The sequence below is a fragment of the Equus quagga genome, chromosome 4 (genome assembly GCF_021613505.1).
Source record: "Equus quagga isolate Etosha38 chromosome 4, UCLA_HA_Equagga_1.0, whole genome shotgun sequence".
NCBI lineage: Eukaryota > Metazoa > Chordata > Mammalia > Perissodactyla > Equidae > Equus > Equus quagga.
In genome coordinates, this window is record NC_060270.1 from 5,366,398 (window position 1) to 5,384,362 (window position 17,965).

At 38.3% G+C, this 17,965-nt stretch overlaps 1 protein-coding gene across 4 annotated transcripts in view; it reads left to right on the forward strand.

Moving 5' to 3' along the window:
- The window catches only part of TFG (trafficking from ER to golgi regulator), a 30,962-nt gene that overhangs the window by 3,536 nt on the left and 9,461 nt on the right, over positions 1–17,965 (forward strand). For 2 of the 4 annotated variants that reach the window (XM_046659532.1, XM_046659533.1), the window contains exons 2-6: positions 817–1,043; positions 4,468–4,551; positions 7,477–7,623; positions 11,107–11,274; positions 15,423–15,563. In XM_046659532.1, the coding sequence (XP_046515488.1) occupies positions 860–1,043; positions 4,468–4,551; positions 7,477–7,623; positions 11,107–11,274; positions 15,423–15,563 (724 nt within the window). In that variant the 5' untranslated portion in view covers positions 817–859. The remainder of the gene's footprint in view (positions 1–816; positions 1,044–4,467; positions 4,552–7,476; positions 7,624–11,106; positions 11,275–15,422; positions 15,564–17,965) is intronic. The other 2 variants (XM_046659536.1, XM_046659534.1) reach the window with 1 other exon arrangement.

Below are 17,965 nucleotides of genomic sequence, written 5' to 3' on the forward strand. Positions count from 1 at the left end.
AGGAGTGTGAAGAGGGCTCGAGACAAGGCAGCAGCGTGCAGAGCCTTGAGCTGAGGAGAAGGGGAAGCCGGGGCAGCAGGGCCACCTGGGGAGGTGGGAGAGGAGGTGAAGTAGTTGGCCGGAGGCCCAGGGCCCAGGTCGTGACCTTGCAGTTCTGGCTTTTACTGAGAGTGGATGGGACTCCTTGAGAAGCTTTTGAGCAGAGTGAGTGAGATTTTATTGGCCAGGGGGACTCTGTGTGTTGAGAATGGATGGAAAGCGGGCAGACCAGTTAGGAGTCTTTGCAGTAATCCAGGCAGGACGTCATGGTGGCTCGGATCAGGTTGACAGAGGTGAAGCCGCTGAAGTGATTGGACTGTAGAGATAGTTTAAAGGGAGTGGCAACCGGAGTTACTAGCAGTTTGGTGGATGTGAGGAAAAAGGTTTGAGGAAAAAAGGAACTAAGACTTTTTTTATCTTGAACAACTAGAAAGAAGGAAGGAATTGTCACTGAGATGGAGGAGAGTACAGGAGAAACAGATTTTGGGGGGAAGATCAGGAGTTTGTTTTTAGAAATAAGTTAGACATCTAAATGGTGAAGTCAGATAAGCAGTTAAATATGTGGGTAAAATAATAACAAACATAAAATAATAAACTTATTTTCTAATGCATATAATAAAATCGTTATCTCCAGGCCATTTTAACATGAATATGGCAATACTGGAACAGTGACTCTCTTTTGAAGGCTAGAATTTCATTAGATTCTAATAGTATATTTGCTTTTCAACTTTCAAGATGTGTTTTATAGATGTTTAATTGTCAAAACCATTTTATCAGTCTTTCTCTAGAGTTGTGTATAGAGAACATCCTGGAGTCCACCATGAATGGACAGTTGGACCTAAGTGGGAAGCTAATCATCAAAGCTCAACTTGGGGAGGATATTCGACGAATTCCCATTCATAATGAAGATATTACTTATGATGAGTTAGTGTTAATGATGCAGCGAGTTTTCAGAGGAAAACTTCTGAGTAATGATGAAGTTACAATAAAGTATAAAGATGAAGGTAAGAGTGTTTCTAAAGTTAGTTTTTAGAAGTGTAAGTGTTATATATGTTCTTTTGCCCATTTTTCACTGAACTATCTCAGAATAAAAATTCCATTCCCTTCCATGGTAATTGAGTGACCACTGTCTTTAATTTAATGGGATGCTCATGTAGTTAGTTACAATTGTTTTATAAGTTAAAAATAGCTAAAGGGCTGGCCACTGGTGTAGTGGTTAAGTTCATGCGTTCTCCTTCAGTGGCCTGGGGTAGGTGGGTTCGGATCCTGGGTGCAGACCTGCACACTGCTCATCAAGCCATGCTGGGGCAAGGTCCCACATACAGAATAGAGGAAGATGGACACAGATGTTAGCTCGGGGCTAATCTTCCTCACGAAAAAAAAAAAGAGCTAAGTGGTTTCTTATTAGAAGGGGATTTTAAGTGATAGAATGCTTTCACATACATTTTTACAAGCATTTTTTTTTCTCTTTTGCCTGTGCAAGTTTGGCTTCCTCTTTGCTTTTAAAACCAAACTTTCACTTGTATTTCCCAAAGTGAAAGGGATATCCGTAGATATTGAATGAGAAAGAATTTCATAGTCAACTAAGTATGGGAAAGCCGGTTTAAATGAAGACAAAAGTACTTCTTTATTGCAGGAATTTTCAGAGCATATGATATGCTGATGTACATTGTTAGTTTATAGTGTGCAGTGTTCCCAGGCTCATTTGACCACAAAACTATTTTTTTTTGCTGTTTTTTTGGTGAGGAAGATTGGCCCTGAGCTAATATCTGTTGCCAGTCTTCCTCTTTTTTTTTTCTTCCCAAAGCCCCAGTACATAGTTGTATATCCCAGTTGTAAGTCCTTCTAGTTCTTCTGTGTGACATGCCATGGCTTGATAAGCAGTATATAGGTCTGCACCCAGGATGCGAACCAGCAGACCCTGGGCCACTGAAGCAGAGCAGGCGAACTTAACCATTATGACACTGGGCTGGCCTCCAGAAAACTGTTTTTATGGGGATGGGTTTTTAAATGACAACTGTTTCATCAGACACAGTGGAATTATAATAGTAGTATAGTAGTATCTTTGTTTCCTTTTCTTTAAACTAGTCTCCTTTGTTAACATCTCTTTGGAGATTGTGCTGTCGGTGGTTACTGCTCTCTTACTGCTGCTGAATCTATTTCCAGTCTGTTTCACCTTGATCTCCATACTTGGCACTGCTATCCCTGTCATCCTTTTTTAAATACTCTTTATCCCTTAACATCTATGACACTGCTATCCCAGTTTTCTTCTTATCACTAATAGCTTCTCTGTCTTTCTGAGTCTTAGCTTAAAGTAATGCCACCTGTTATAATAGAAATCTTAAGATCTTAGTGGTTTAACTCAAATCATTCAGGGACCCAGGTTGACAGAAGCTCTGATGTCTTCAGCACATGGCTTACGGGCTCACCTTGAGTATTGGCATCCGGCAGGCAAGAAGACCACGTGTAGAGGGTCACGTGGGCTGTTGCCCTCTCTAGGCCTTGAGGTGCTGGATGGCATTTCTGCTCACGTCACATTGGCCAGACCCCAGTCACGTGGCTCTGCTGAGATGTCAGTGGGTTGAGAAATGTCCCCGGTTGGACAGCCACTTTCCAACAACTTATACTGTGGAAGAGGGGTATAAATCAATGATGATCAGCTGAACTGGCCATTTAGCCACAGGTGTAATTCTCCTTTCTTTTTTGTAATGTGTGATCTAAAAGTTCCTAGAACTAATTTTTGAGGGTCACCCATATTAAGGAACAATCAAGGAGAGCAATTTTCTTCCTGTTCTCTTCCCTAGTAATCTCATCTACTTAGAATACATTGACTTCCATGAAACTCTTTGATTTCTACGTGTGCCTCAATTTGATCAATTTGTTCTTTTTCTTGACTTGACAACTCAAATTTTTAATGGTCTTCGTTTTACCTGAGATGCTTTGTCTCGCCTCAAACTTGGCATATCTTACGTTGACCTCGCTGTTTAACTGGCGTTCTCTTAACTCCCTTATTTTTGAAAGGTCAGCGAACTTTCTCTTTAAAACATCAGCTGATAAGTAGTTTTAGCATTGTGGGTCACATAAGGCCTCTAGCTCATCTTCTTTGCTTTAAAACCGTTTAAAAATATAAAAACCACTCTTAGTTTACAGTCCTGTAAACGCACAGCTTGGACCATTGGTCACAGTTCATGGACACCTAGCTTAGAGGATCCTCGTTGTTGAAACTTTGTCCCCCCTTGTAGTTTCCCCAGTGAATTTATTTTTCCTGGTGTTTTTGAGTGTTTTGAATTGTACAGATTTGTGTTCCTTAGACTGTGCTGGGTACTAGGGCTGAGTGCTGGCCTAGGTCAGGTTTGTGCCGTCAGGGTATTCTGCTTCTGTTGAGAATTCAGAAAAGAAAAAAAGACAGTTATAGAAAGTTTCCTTCTTTTGCATTGTTTTCTTAAAAATGTGCTTATGAGTAGAATCTCTGAAGTTGAACATTAGATATGTTTGTTACAAGAAGTGGGTCTGGTTTTAAAGAGCTGAAAAGAATGATAAAATCCTCAGTTATGGCTTTTATTGCCATCTTTGTCCAAAATGAACCTATGTAATCAGTGTTAAAATTGGTGTAGCAGGGCGTCCCTGGAGCAGCCTCCCAGCCTCCCCGGATAAAGCCGCCCCTCCAGCCCCACAGCATCTGTGAAGATACCCTGCAGAGGCCCCTGACCAGCGTCTTGCCTGTGGCTGCCTTTCTGTTCTTGCTCTCTCCAGAGAACATTTTTCCCCCTAGCTCTTTGAAAGCTTTTGAAACAGGCAATTGATATGCTAATTATAGTGTTCTTTATCCTCGGGATCTAGGGGATTGCAGAGTCTCATGTGTATGGATATTTTTCTGGGGAGAGTTGATAGTTTGATGACCTGAAAGCATCCCCTGCCTCCCCTTTTATTAGAGCTGTTCTGTGAAAATCTTTTTTGCAGCCCTTTTAGTTACTATTCTGTATGTCTCCCCCTCTGTTTGTGTCAATGGTGTTTTACTGCACGTAGAATTCAGATTTCAACCTTGAGAGTCTTGATTCAACTTTTGATAAATACATTTAAATTTTTTGGAATGGAAAAGTTTCAGTCTAAACCAATAATTTATGATATTGGTACCATGAACCTCCTCCTGTTGGCTAGTGAAAGATCACTGGTGCCTTAATTTTAGCTGTGTTTTGGCTTTTCTAATGTGGGTGTGATAAATACCCTGCCGTAAAAACAAGTAGCAAAGTCGATGTAGTATTCTTTTGAACAAATATGTTTTTCTTAGATTCTTTAATGTTTAAGACTTTTTTGGGAGATTCTAATTATACTCTGCACTCTACATTTTTTTGGATTTTAATTTAATGTATATCCTAGTTTACTACTGATGCCAATCTGAATCTCATTTCTTTTTTTTTAATATTGCAGATGGAGATCTTATAACAATTTTTGATAGTTCTGACCTTTCCTTTGCAATTCAGTGTAGTAGGATACTGAAACTGACATTATTCGGTAAGTGGTAAACTTTCTAATAAATTTACTATTTTTTCATTTTTATTAAAGACTTTTTAGCCTTTTTTTTTTAAAGACTCAGAATTGAGGAATAACTTTTTCAAAAGGTGCTTACATTAGTTGGTGTTCCAGGAGTGGTCTTCAATTACTTGAAGCTTCTGACTATGTATGTTTTAAGAAAATGATGAACGTTTGATTCACGAAGAACTGGGTGTATTAAGATTATTGTTTTTGAACTCAGAGATAACTTAAATGTCCCTAGTAGAGTATTATTGCTTTAATTTAGCTGTATCAGACTTTTTTGAAATATTAAGGCTTAATTATATTTTTTTGAAGATTAACAGAAATTAGGCATGTTTTAAATTCGCCATCTGCTCAGTTACCCTAAATAGTGATGTGTACCCCTTGGATAAGTGTTTCCAGGATTGGAAATAATTGCAGGGTTAAAACTACTTTTATTAAGTTTAGTTCTCTAAGAATATGATTATCTTCTATAGTATAGTAGGTTTTTACTTATTTTCAGGGCTTACCATATAGGCCTGATACTTTAGACATTATTTTTCAAGGAGTACTTAAGGATTAGAGATAGTTCTGATAAAAAGACAAATATAAGACTAATTTTAATTTTTTAGATTTTAATTTTCTTATAAATTGTAACAGATTTGCAAGGCAGAACTATTAAGAAACAAGATAGAAATGATGACAGAGTTAAAGTGGAAGCATGATTATGTGAAAAATAAAATATGGACATTTTTTCTGGATATTTTGTTTTGTTCAGCATTTCGAAAAAGTTATATGGCACTGAACCTTGTAGTTCCATGAAATATGATCATGGCCAATTGATTTAATTTGTATCCATTTCATCTCTGTCTAGGAAGGGTGAATATGAATCAGATTTTGAAGTGCTAATAACAAATAAAAACCTGTTTAAAATTTTTTAAATAAAAGGTATTTTTTAATAGAATTAAATCTAAAATACTTAACCACTCTTGGCCACCTGTCAGGCAGATTAGATAAACCGAAAACTCTCCTTTCAGCAACACAAAGGACATGCTAAATAATCCTGTACGAGAGCTTGCTGAGGAGAGTGAGGGAGATGTCCAGGGACCAAAAAAATAGATGGAATTAAAAATCAGGGCCAAAAGTACCAAAAGCTGAGACTTGGGATGGTTTTGGTGGCGATGGTGAAGGTTTCAGTCTACATAATCTAAGGACTTGTCATTTGATGTCTATATGCTATAGGCCTTAGGTCCTAGACACTCAGTGGGCTGTTGCTCAAAAAGAATATTGTAGAAGAAAAACATCTCTCCGTTGATGCAAGAAGAGGCAAGGAATTGATATAGGAAACTCTTAGACCCTGGGTTGTCAGAGTTTGTGGAGGCTTCCTAGAGGGTTCATGACCATGGTCTTTAGGTGGGTTAGGTTTAAATTTAAACTATCTGCACAGTTTCGGAACTCCCAAGCCCAGATACTACTATAAAAATAGCAAGAAGCAAAGGCAAAAATCTCCCTGGGGGCTGTGTTCTCAATCCAGGTCACATAGGCTTCTCACAGAAAAAATCCTGTTGGTGAACTTAGAGTTCAGAACTCTAAGACTGCATTTTTGTGGTTTGGTGAGTGTTCCTGTTTTTGTCTGAATTCTCACATGATTTTGGAGTGGCTTTGTTTTTGTGTTGATCTATCACGGTCACAGAATGATCTTTTCTGATTGTTGGTGTTCTTTGAAATTGTGCCTGTTCAACAAGAGGACGCTGCAGCCTGCCTGTGAGCGCCAGGCCAGCTTCTGGCAGCCCTTGCAAGGCCAGGTCCGGTCCTGGCTGTCAGGAGCTGCTTTTCTCCCACATATTAGAGAAAAACCAGTAATACTCAGTAAAAGCCAATAATTAAGTGATGTAGGTAGGAGAGCACATTGAGCTTCCTCTTAAGTATGTGGGGAGTATGTAAAATACTGGTGAATTGTCTTCTAAAAGCTGGCATAGGTTTTTTGATCTTTGAAACGTATTTAACAAAGAATCTCTCTGAACCTTTATTTTCAAGTTGATTTCCTTTTTTAATTTGGTGCTTCAGGAGTTTGTACGTATGTGTACTGGTAATACGTAAAGCATTTTAGGTTAATTTTTGAACTCCTATCTTGAGGTTTGCATTCAGAGCCTGTTGTCACTTTTTTTAAAATAACCTCAGTGGTGACAGTCTTTGCTGGATGAAGGATTGCATTTTTTTTCTAGTTAGCTGAAAGTTAGTTGGACAAAATGAGTAATTAAATGAGGTAATGTTGCCCTCATTAATAAAAAAACCCAACGATTACTGAATACTCTCTTTAGCTTGTATACTGCTTTTGGAAGTAACGGCTTTGAAGGACAGTGGTGGTGTGGATTCATGAGTTCTGCTTATTCTTTTAGTAGGTTATTTTTTAGGTCAGTTATTTTAGGTAGCTACGTTTTCTTCTTTTAGGTCAAAAGTAGGCGGGAGGGTTAACAGACCTATTAGTCATATTGCACTTTTTAACACTTATGTATAGAATAAGGTGTTTATTATATTATTTCAAGACTATAAAAGAATAATGTGAAATAGAATGAGCCTTTGAAGGTATATAATTTCTATTACATATATTTAAAGCCTTCTGTAGGTTTTAATTTATTTTTCTATAGTTGAATTCTTCTAATAATCCTTTTTTTGGTCATAGGCCATAGATCTGGCATCAACAAAGACTGATGAATATTTATTTTTTCCAAAAGGTAAATTATTAGCAGTAAAGAATCCTTTCCTTAAAGAGAGTTATTCAAATGACATCAATAGGTGTCTTGTTTGATTTTGTTTCACTTTTTTAAGAAATTGTTTTTATTTTTCCTTATAGCATGTTATTCTGTTGATATGCTTATATAAGAACATTTCCTAATTTTACGTAAATTAATGCTTTCATTTCAGTTAATGGCCAACCAAGACCTCTTGAATCAAGTCAGGTGAAATATCTCCGTCGAGAACTGATAGAACTTCGAAATAAAGTGAATCGTTTATTAGATAGCTTGGAACCACCTGGAGAACCAGGACCTTCCACCAGTATTCCTGAAAATGGTAGACCATGAATCCATTTTATTCTGATTTATTCTTCTTGTGTTTTTTTTTAACTCTTCTTCAGTAGGAGTGGGATGGCACCCTCAGAGTCACCCTCTCTCATTTCTGTATCTGTGTTGGTATTTGTATCTGTGTTCTTAAACCTGGCTGTCCATCAGGATTCCTGGGAGATTTTATTGTAGGAACTTCTGAATCTCATCAGAGACTTACTGGAGGGCAGGGCGTGGGAATCCCAGAGGGTGATCTTTTTACACCTAGTCTTGGACTCTGGGGTTTATGACAGAGGTCAGTTTCAGACCCTTTGACTCTTGAACCTTTTTCAATGTAGTAGATAATTAATGAACCTTAGGAATTTAAAATCATTTCATGAGTTTTGTGTGGTATATGAAAAAGTTTCAAGCAAAAAATAATTTTAGATTAGTACATTAAAATGTGAAGTTTATCTTAAACACAATTTTAATAATCATAATATGCAAAGAAAAATTGATTTTTTCTCCCATTTTGCAGATCACATCTAGTATTTATATTAAGATAAAGCAGGATTTATCGACAAATTTGGAACTGACATACAGTTTTTGGACCAAATATATTTTAAAATGTAGACAAAAATTTAAGTATGTATTATGGCTTGAAAGTAGATGTTAAAAAACTGCTTTCCTCATCTTTTAATATTCTTAGATGTTGCACTTAGAAAATAAACTTTTTTTTTTTTTTTTTTTACAATTTTTGTGTTTGCATTTAAGTTTCACATGCTTAAAAGTGTCCATATTGTGAAATAGTAATTTTTTAGAGAGTGTGGGTGACTGCATATAAGGGGCTTAATAGAAGATGATTTTGTGGAAAAGTGGCATTGTAAAATAAAATCCCTTGCAACCTTTAGATTCTGAGATACTCTATTTTGTGGCCCTATCTAAATTTTGGCGTTTTGTTTTCTTTCTTTAATTTAGTTATAGTTTAAATAAGGATGCATTTTTCATAATTACCCTCCTCCTCTGTTCTCTAGCCATGTGGAATTGTGTTAATGGTAGATGCTCAGTAAACACTTGGTGACTGATTAGTGATTTCTAGTTTCATCTCTGTATTTCAGAACGTTTTGGAGATTTGCTGAAATGTTGTGATCCTCCTGTCCTCTTTATGATGAAGCCTTTATATTTCAGGTCAGAGCAGATTGCCTGATCTGAACTCTCTCTCTCCAAACAGAAAGCTCCAATTTTAGGTCAAGGATCTGAAGAAAGCTTTTGGCCATTTTCCCAGAAGAATTCATAAGTGCTGACACAACAAAATTTGTATATAATTTTGGTGGATTTAGGCATCTGTAGAATATCATGAAACTTAGATCAGAATTCCAGAAATATAGCCAGTACTGCACAGAAATTACCTCCAGTAGCCTACATTCTGCTCTAAGGAATAGAATTGTAAGCTTTTTGGTTTTGATGAAGCAACCTTTTTATTCTAACTTATTTCTTGGCACTATATCTACTGCTTTTCTTTATCAGTCCTTTATTTCCATGTTTTCATATATTTTATTGCTAACGTCTTACCTGTGTTAATGTAAAAGATGTTAAATTGGTCTCCTCTCCACATCTTGGAATTTCCATCACATGTTGTTTCTTTTTGTGGTCATCCTTCTGGTTATTGTGTCTTATCTGAGTTATCTAAGGAATTGAATAATACATTCTGTGCTGTATTTTTACAGATGGTTGTAATTTATTTTTTGTTTTCTCTCCTGTACTTAGTAAGATCACTTACCTCTTGACTCCCTGCCTTCTATGAAATTTCCTAAGCCGCCAAGCTCTTAGAACGTATCCTGATTTAATAATCTTCTCAAGAAAAACAGCATAAAATAAACCAAAAAACCTACGTCAGAAACTGCAAGTGTAGTCCACACACACAAAAAAACTGCTGGTCAGCTGGCACTGCCATGCACTGTGTGGCTTGTCCTCACCCAGAAGCGTGTGGCTGCCATGTTCCTCAGTGCTCTGCCCTTGCTCTGGTTCTTGGACACTTGCTCTCCTCTCTGAGGCAAATGCTGCGTAGTCTGCCTTAAATACTGGCTTCACCTGTTGCAGTAGCTGTGGCAGCTAACAGAGCAGTCAGTGTCCTAGTGGACATGCGTTGCGTTTCCTGCTGGATTGGTCAGCGAGAAGTGGAGAGATGTGTTGATAGTGGAAGGTAGTCATCTGAGGGGGAATAACTGGTGAGATTGGTGTGATCGGCTCCTGAGGTGTAGCTTTGGAGTTAGAGGAAGGAAATTGGTGAGGAAGACAGATAACTGGTAGATGTATTTTATGTGAGGAAACATTAGTATAACCAGTGGAATGATAGGAATGAGTGAGAGCGCAGGGCCGTATGCCCTTATGTTCCACTTAGTACTTACATGTTTTCACAGCATGGATTTTGTCTTGATCACAGGGGCGATCTAACAACTGATGTTTACTTGCTTGGTAATAGAAAAAATCGATAATTGTCTGTTAACACGAGTAAATGGTTAGCAGTGTTCTTTTTTGTTTCCTTGTTTGTTTTTGGTTTTTTATGCCTTTTTTAGTATCGTGGCCTCAGGTTGCTATTTGTAAAATGCGGGTACTCTTGAGCCCTTTTTCTTTCACACGGTGGTAGTGTAAATGCCTGTTGAGTGGTAGTGTAAATGCCTGTTGAGGAGCTTCGGGTCCTCAGAAAAGCATGGTTTCAAATTCATCCAGCTCGTAATGTTTGAACTTTTATTTTTCTATTTTTTGAAATATTTTGTTATGGGAACATTTAGACATATACGAAGGAGACAATAATACTATCATGAATCCCATGAACCCTCACCCAACTTCAACAATTATCAACTCACAGTCAGTCTCATGTCGTCTGGACTCTCACACATTTCCACCCCTCCCATGTGATTTTAAGCAAATCCCAGACACATATCATTTCATCTGTGAGGATTTAAGTAAGTAATTAATAAACAGTAAGTGTTTTAGAAGAAGCCATAGCAAATTACAAGTATATGTTTAACGTATTGGTTGGCTTGAGATTTCCATGTAATTTAATAATGGACCAATAGACAAGTAGAAATAAAACATAAAAGTTGATACCATAACTTTAGTTAAGCTTCTTATCCTTTTAGAAAATAAAGTATTAGTGTCCAGTATGTATCTGATATTAGGGTATAAATTATGGGGCTCCAAAAAAAGGATAAATTTTCTCAGTTTAAGGTAGTTGTATTTTTTCCCCTCATTTCATAATTCTCAGAGAAGGAGGTAGATAGAATTTTTGAAAAAGCTGTTATTTACATTTCTTTTAGACTTTTTTCCTGATTTTAAAAATAAAAATAGAAACAACTATAAAGAAGTAAGATTATCTGTGATCCTGTATTCAGAGATACTTCCTCTTCCCGTTCCAGACTTCATGCACATATGTGTTTCCCCATCTTGTATTTTTCAGGCCTTATTGACTATAGATAAAATGGAAACAAGTTTCTGTTTATTCCTCTTATAGATACTGTGGATGGTAGGGAAGAAAAGCCTGCTGCTTCTGATTCTTCTGGAAAACAGTCTACTCAGGTTATGGCAGCAAGTATGTCAGCCTTTGACCCTTTAAAAAACCAAGATGAAATCAGTAAAAATGTCATGTCAGCGTTTGGCTTAACAGATGATCAGGTTTCAGGTAAGTTAGTTCCTCCCTCCTTCCTTCTCCCCCTCCTTCCTTTCCTCTCTTTCTTTCTTTCCTTCTGCAATAGAAGGATAATTTGGATATGATGAAGTGCATAAATCTTAAGGGTTCAGTTCAATAGATTTTTACATGTGTATGTGCCTATGTGTGTATACACCAACTAGATCCAGATGTGGATGCTTTCCACCCAGCGTCCCGAGAGCTTTCTCACTCCCTCTCCTAGTCAGTAGAACCCTCACCTTTAAAGAGTGACCACTGCTTGGTTTAGGTCAACTTTATCAAAATTAGAATTTAGAAAGTTAATTTTTTAAAATATTGGAACCATTTTATAATCTTATTTCAGATTTGTTGCAGGATTTAGATTATATTTGATGTCTTATTCTCTGTTCTGATCTTAGAGAAATTTAGATTTCTGGTTAAATTGCTTTAGTGTAGAAAATGCTTTTATGTGAGTGTTTTTAACCTTAGAACAGCACTTACACTGTGATTTCTTCTTTTTTATTTTTTGGCCATCATTTTTTCAACGTTTTTCTGCTTGTTTCTCTTTTGGGACTCCAATTACACATATATTAGAGAGCTTGAAATTGCCCCAGGGGTCTCTGAGGTTCATTTTTCTTCACTCTTTTGTCTCTCTGTTCTTCAGATTGGATGATTTCTGTTGAACTCTCTTCAAGTTCACTGATTCTGCCATTTCCAGTCTGCTAGTGAACTTTTTGTCTCTGTTATTGTTTTCAGCTCTAGAATTTCCATTTGGTTCTTTTTATAGTTTCCTTTTTTTCTGTTGAGGTTTCTTACCTTTACATTCATTAAGGCTATCTTCCTTTAATTCATTGAGTGTATTTTTGTTTAATTCTTTAAAAAAATTTATGATAGCTGCTTTGAACTGTCTGCTACATCCAACATCTGGGTCTGTTTACAGTTACTTTCTTTCACTGCTTCTTTTCTCCAAGTCTGGGTCACATTTTCCTCTTTCTTTACATGTCTGATAGTTTTTGATTGAAAATTGGACATTGTTCTTAATATGTGGTAGTGACCTGGGATTCTTTTAGGTTCTTTCGAGGATGTTTTCGTATTGTTGCTCTCACAGGGAGTTAACCTGTGTGGACTCAGACTACTCTCCCTTTCTCCTCATGGAGTATAGCAGCTTATGTCGCTGTTCAGTCTTCTCAGCTCTATTGCTGCTTTTTTTCTGAGCCCTGCTGGGTGTCCCCCCTCCAAACCCCATGGTCAGCTGGGGATTCGGGCTGAGCTGATACTCAGATTTTAGGTCTCACTTCTTTGGTGGCTCTCTTATTTTCCTCCAGGGATTTTCCTCCTAAATTTCCCGCTGCTTGGCTAGCTGTGAAGTTAACACTGCTTTTCTGCCCTTGGTGCTGCAGAGGTCAGGGCTTGCAGTTCTTGCCCGTTGTAATCCCCTTAGGGTAAACACTTTTCTGGTTTTTGCTGACATTCGGTTAACTTCCAATGATTTCAGATAGTTGTTTTCTTCTATTTTGTCTAGGTTTTTAGTTGTTACCTATGGGAGGGTTTACCTGACCAGTTTACTTTTCCATTACCAGTAACTGGAAATGAAGGATTGTATTAATTTTCATTTTCTTTGGGAGTTTTATGGGATTATTCATTAAAGAGAATTGTGTGAACTTCTGAAAAGGAGAGGCAAATATTTCTATATGACATATGTTCTTGGCAAAGGAAGACATCAGGTTAATGATACATCTGAAAAACATTTTTAGAGAAATGAAATATGGGTTAATAATACAGTTTCTTAATATGTAAGACTTCAGGAAATACTAGATAGAGGAGTAAATGGTTACATGTGAGGTCAGGCTTAAAAATTTTGATTTGAATACAGTATATGCCAGATGAGAACAACATAATTACAATAGTCCCCCCTTAATTGCAGTTTCGCTTTCCACGGTTTCAGTTACCCTCAGTCAGCCGTGGTCCGAAAATATTAAATGGGAAATTCCAGATATAAACAATTCATAAGTTTTAAATTGCGTGTCATTCTGAGTAGCAGGATGAAGTCTCCCACCGTCCTGCTCCATCTCGCCCCCTTCCTCCTGGGATGTGAATCATCCCTTTGTCCAGCGGATCCTACTGTATACCCTCCCAGCTGTTAGTCACTTAGTAGCCATCTGTTGTCAGATCGACTGTCGAGGTATCACAGTGCTTGTGTTCAAGTCACCCTTATTGTACTTCATAATGGCCCCAAAGTGCAAGAGTAGTGATGCTGGCAATTCTGATGTGCCTAAGAGATTTACTGTTATTAATCTCTTACTGTGCCTAATTTATAAATTAAACTTTACCATAGGTCTGTATGTATAGGAAAAAGCATATATATATATATATATATATATATATAGGGTTCAGTACTGTTCGTGGCTTCAGGCATCCACAGGGGTCTTGAAACATAGTCCCCTTAGATAAGGGGGGGGGACTCCTGTAATGTGATGCACACTATTTGAAGACTGTTTTTCTGGTAGCTTTGTATGTTGAGCTGAAGTAGGAAAAACTGTGCACATGGAAAACTCCCAGATACTTTGTAGTTATTTAGGTGTGCTGTGGTGAAAAACTCAGCTCCAGTAGTGAATGTGGACATGACAAGGAAGAAAGGAGTATTAAAGGATAGCGTGAGGAACATTAACTAATAGGTTACAATCAAGGGAGAAAAGAGGAGTCAAGCTAATATATTTTTTGAGGATAATAACACAGTGTCTTTTGTAGGAGGGCTGTGTATATATTTATCTACACGTATCTAAATATCAGTAAAATGTGGTACACAGGAGCAGTCATCCAGTTTACTCTGTAATCATCAGTTTCTCTTGCATTACCACTCTGTTATCCCAGTTTAGGTTCTCGTCAATACTTGGATTGTCAGCTGCCAACTGTGTGGCTAATAATACAGTGCTCAGTTCTGGGATACACCAGGGCAGAAGGTGGAGGTTTGCCCTTAGGGAAATGAGCCAGCTAGTAATAGCAAGTACTTATGTGGAGCTTTCTAAGTGTAGTCACTTTCATGAGCTCTTGCTGTAAGCTCTTGTTAACTCATAATCCATACGTAACTTTGGGAAGTAGGAATTAGTATTTCTCTTGTACAGGTGAGGGAGCTGAGGCACAGGAGGAGGTTAAGTAACATGCTCCGAGTTCCACAGCTACTAAATTGCAGCACTGAGATCTGCACCTTGGCAGTCTGGCTCCACAACCTCTTCTTTTAACCACTGTTCTGTGTTGCCTACACGAAAAGAACTGAAAGGAGTGAGACATAGCTGCAGTTATCTTCAGAATGTTTTTTCACTGTCACAGTATTGGAACTGTAGTGAGTTCTCTCCATTTTCTTTTTTCATTGTTTTGGAAGAATTTGAGTGGCTCTGTGTGTAAGAGTTCTAGCCTCGTGAGGCAGATGGAAAGAATCAGGAGCCTGGCTGACAGAGCTTGTAGTCTAGTAGGGAAGATGGGACCTGTTGAGAAATGCCAAGTAGAAGGGTTGGGGCCGTCGTCAAAGTGAACTCCGCAGAATTTCTCCAGTGGAGACAGTATTTCTGGGTGAAGAAGCCTTACTAGAAGCGTGGGGTGATGACTGGGTTTTACAGAATCTTATACTTACATGTGTCAAAATGGGGCAGTGGAGGGGCAGCGATGAATGAAATGGAGGCTGAAAAAACAGTGCAGATACTGTGGGAGCAGGTTAGTTTAGCTGAAGGGGGCGTGTGAGAAGAGGAATTGTCTGAAATAATGTTTGGATCCTCGAATACCAAGCTGGAGGGTTGACCTTGATTTGTGGGCAGTGGAGACTCATTGAAGGAAATGATACTTTTGGTTGATCTACACAATAGATTGCATAAGGTAGGGGAGGGGACATTGGTATTGCAGAGATGAGTTTTGGTTTTTGCAAGGGGAGGTTAGAACTGAGGAATATAGCACTCTACACTTTATAGGGAAGGATTTCCAATTGTAGCTTTGGATTCTTAAGAGACTGGAGTGAAGGAAAAAATAAAGTACATACATTTAATGAAAAAGGCTGCATTTGTGGTTATGCTTATTCTGTAGTACTTTTAGTCTCTTTTAACCAAACTTATTAATTGAGCTTGCTGGGGAAAGTCTTGCATTAGGAACTGAACTGACTTCTCATGACCATCCAGGGCCACCTAGTGCTCCTGCAGAAGACCGTTCGGGAACTCCCGACAGCATCGCTTCCTCCTCCTCTGCAGCTCACCCACCAGGAGTCCAGCCACAGCAGCCGCCATATACAGGAGCTCAGACACAAGCAGGTCAGAGTGAAGGTAAAATAGAGCTTAGAGCACGTGTGCAAGAAGGTACACGTGCAGAAATGTTTATTGCAGCGTTGTTGGTAATGGTTAAACAGCTTACATATGCATTCATGCCATGAACACAGTTGTGAAAATTTTGGTTTACTAATGTATGTTTTCCTTAAAAAAACCAAATAGAACAATATGTCAGGTATGCTTTCGATTATTGAAAAGAAAAACAACCTAAAAAGGTGTTTATATGAATATAAATACGGGGTGAAAGATCAGGGAGGATTCCTACCAGTCACTAGTCAGTGGTGACCCATGGGGTCAGAGATGACCCGTCGAGGTGTGATGCTTTATTTTACATAATACTTAGGTACTATTTTGTTTTCTTCTCCCTTTTCCTCTTGCAACTGTTTATTAATTATTTTTGTAATTTAAGAAGATTTTTAGAATAGAGGTAAAGCATACCTTTAGTTAAGTGTAATTTCTTAGAAAAATAAATAGCCTTTTATATTTTTGTGCAGTTAGCAGTATGTCTTTTGTGGAAAAAAAGCAATGTATTTTAAAGATTTTTATTTTTTCCTTTTTCTCCCCAAAGCCCCCCGGTACATAGTTGTGTATTCTTCGTTGTGGGTTCTTCTAGTTGTGGCATGTGGGATGCTGCCTCAGTGTGGTTTGATGAGCAGTGCCATGTCCGCGCCCAGGATTCGAACTAACGAAACACTGGGCCGCCTGCAGCGGAGCGCGCGAACTTAACCACTCGGCCACGGGGCCAGCCCAAAAAAGCAATGTATTTTAAATCAAACTTTTCTGTAAATGATGTGTCCTTAGATGAGTGATTTAATCTCTCTGGGTTTTGATATTCTCTCACTGTAAATTGTGAAAATTGGACTAAACCAGTGATTTCAAAAGAATGTCTTTAGCCCTGAATGAAACATAACTTGAAAGCTCATTATTTAAGACAGACAAAGGGGTCGTTGCCATGGTTGATGAAGGGGATTGAGGGGCCACAAGCTCAAGCTAGTGGGCACTGAAGTGCCTCACTGAAACCCTGGCGCTCTGCAGAACATGGCTACGTAGTTACTGCTCTCTGGGGTTCCTTCCCGTTGTTAAAATGTGAGTTCTCTGAATTGCCACGCATGTTAGGACCTTTAAACCTGCACATTTCACTTTAAAACAAACACCAGGTGGTGCTCTCACTGTTTGTATAAAGGGGCCAGGTGGTGGTATGATTATTTTCAGTACGAGAAGCAAGTGACTGAGTTTATCAATCACATTAAAAAAAAAAAAAAAATCCTAGCCTAAAGTGAACTGAGCGCTTTTGTAACAGTTCTGTCGTCCTGTGCCGATACTTTCAGAGTTGTCCCACTGGGTTAATGCTAGTCTTAGGAACCAGCAGGTGGCATTTGCTGATGAATGAGTGGTTTGGGAAGAATTTCTTATTGCTTAAGCCTCTTTTCAGCCAACTTTGGTCACAGTCTTTCCTTTGCACCAAGATGCAACTGCTAAAACTGGAGCAAACCACAACTGCAGCAGGTGTGGGGCCGAAACAGGGAGGGGGCAGCAGAGTTTGGATATGATGGACTTTAATGGCTGTATCTGGTGAACTAACATCTGTTTAAAAGCAGTCTCATTGGAAGCAGTGTCTACTGTTGTAGGATGACAGTTGGAAGGATTGTTGTACCAAATAATCTTTGCTGTTCACTTATAAAGGAACGGGATGTAAGGCTCCACTAACAATATCTCAAAGTATTTTATCAGGGGTTTGTTTCAATTGAAAATTTATTTTCAAAAAGGTAAAATTTTAAAAAGATGAAGGGATATACAGTGACAATTCAAAAATTCTCTCTCCTGCCTCTGTCCCCTAGCATCCAGGTTCCCTTTTCAGAGGCGTCAGATTAACACAGTCTGATCTGCATTAAATCCCTTTAGGGTGGCATTAATTGTACACCTTGCTAAAACTGTTACTTTTTATTTATTTATTTATTTTGGGGGGGTAAAGATTGGCACCTGAGCTAACATCTGTTGCCAATCGTTTTTCTTTTTCTTCTTCTCCCCAAAGCCCCCAAGTATGCGGTTGTATATTCTAGTTGTGAGTGTCTCTGTTTGTGCTATGTGGGACGCCGCCTCAGCATGGCTGGATGAGTGGTGCCATGTCTGCACCCAGGATCGGAACTGGTAAAACCCTGGGCCACTGAAGTGGAATGCGCAAACTTAACCACTCTGCCACTGCGCTGGCCCCCACAACTGTTACTATTTTTAGTTTACATTAAAACATACAATATAAAAAATTGGACAGCTATTAAGATGTGACATCAGTGAATAGATTAGCCTTCTGGAGGTAAATCTCTAAATCAAAAGACATACAATGGAAGCCACATGTAATTTGAAATTTTCTATTAGCCACATCAAAAAGAAGTTTTAAAGGG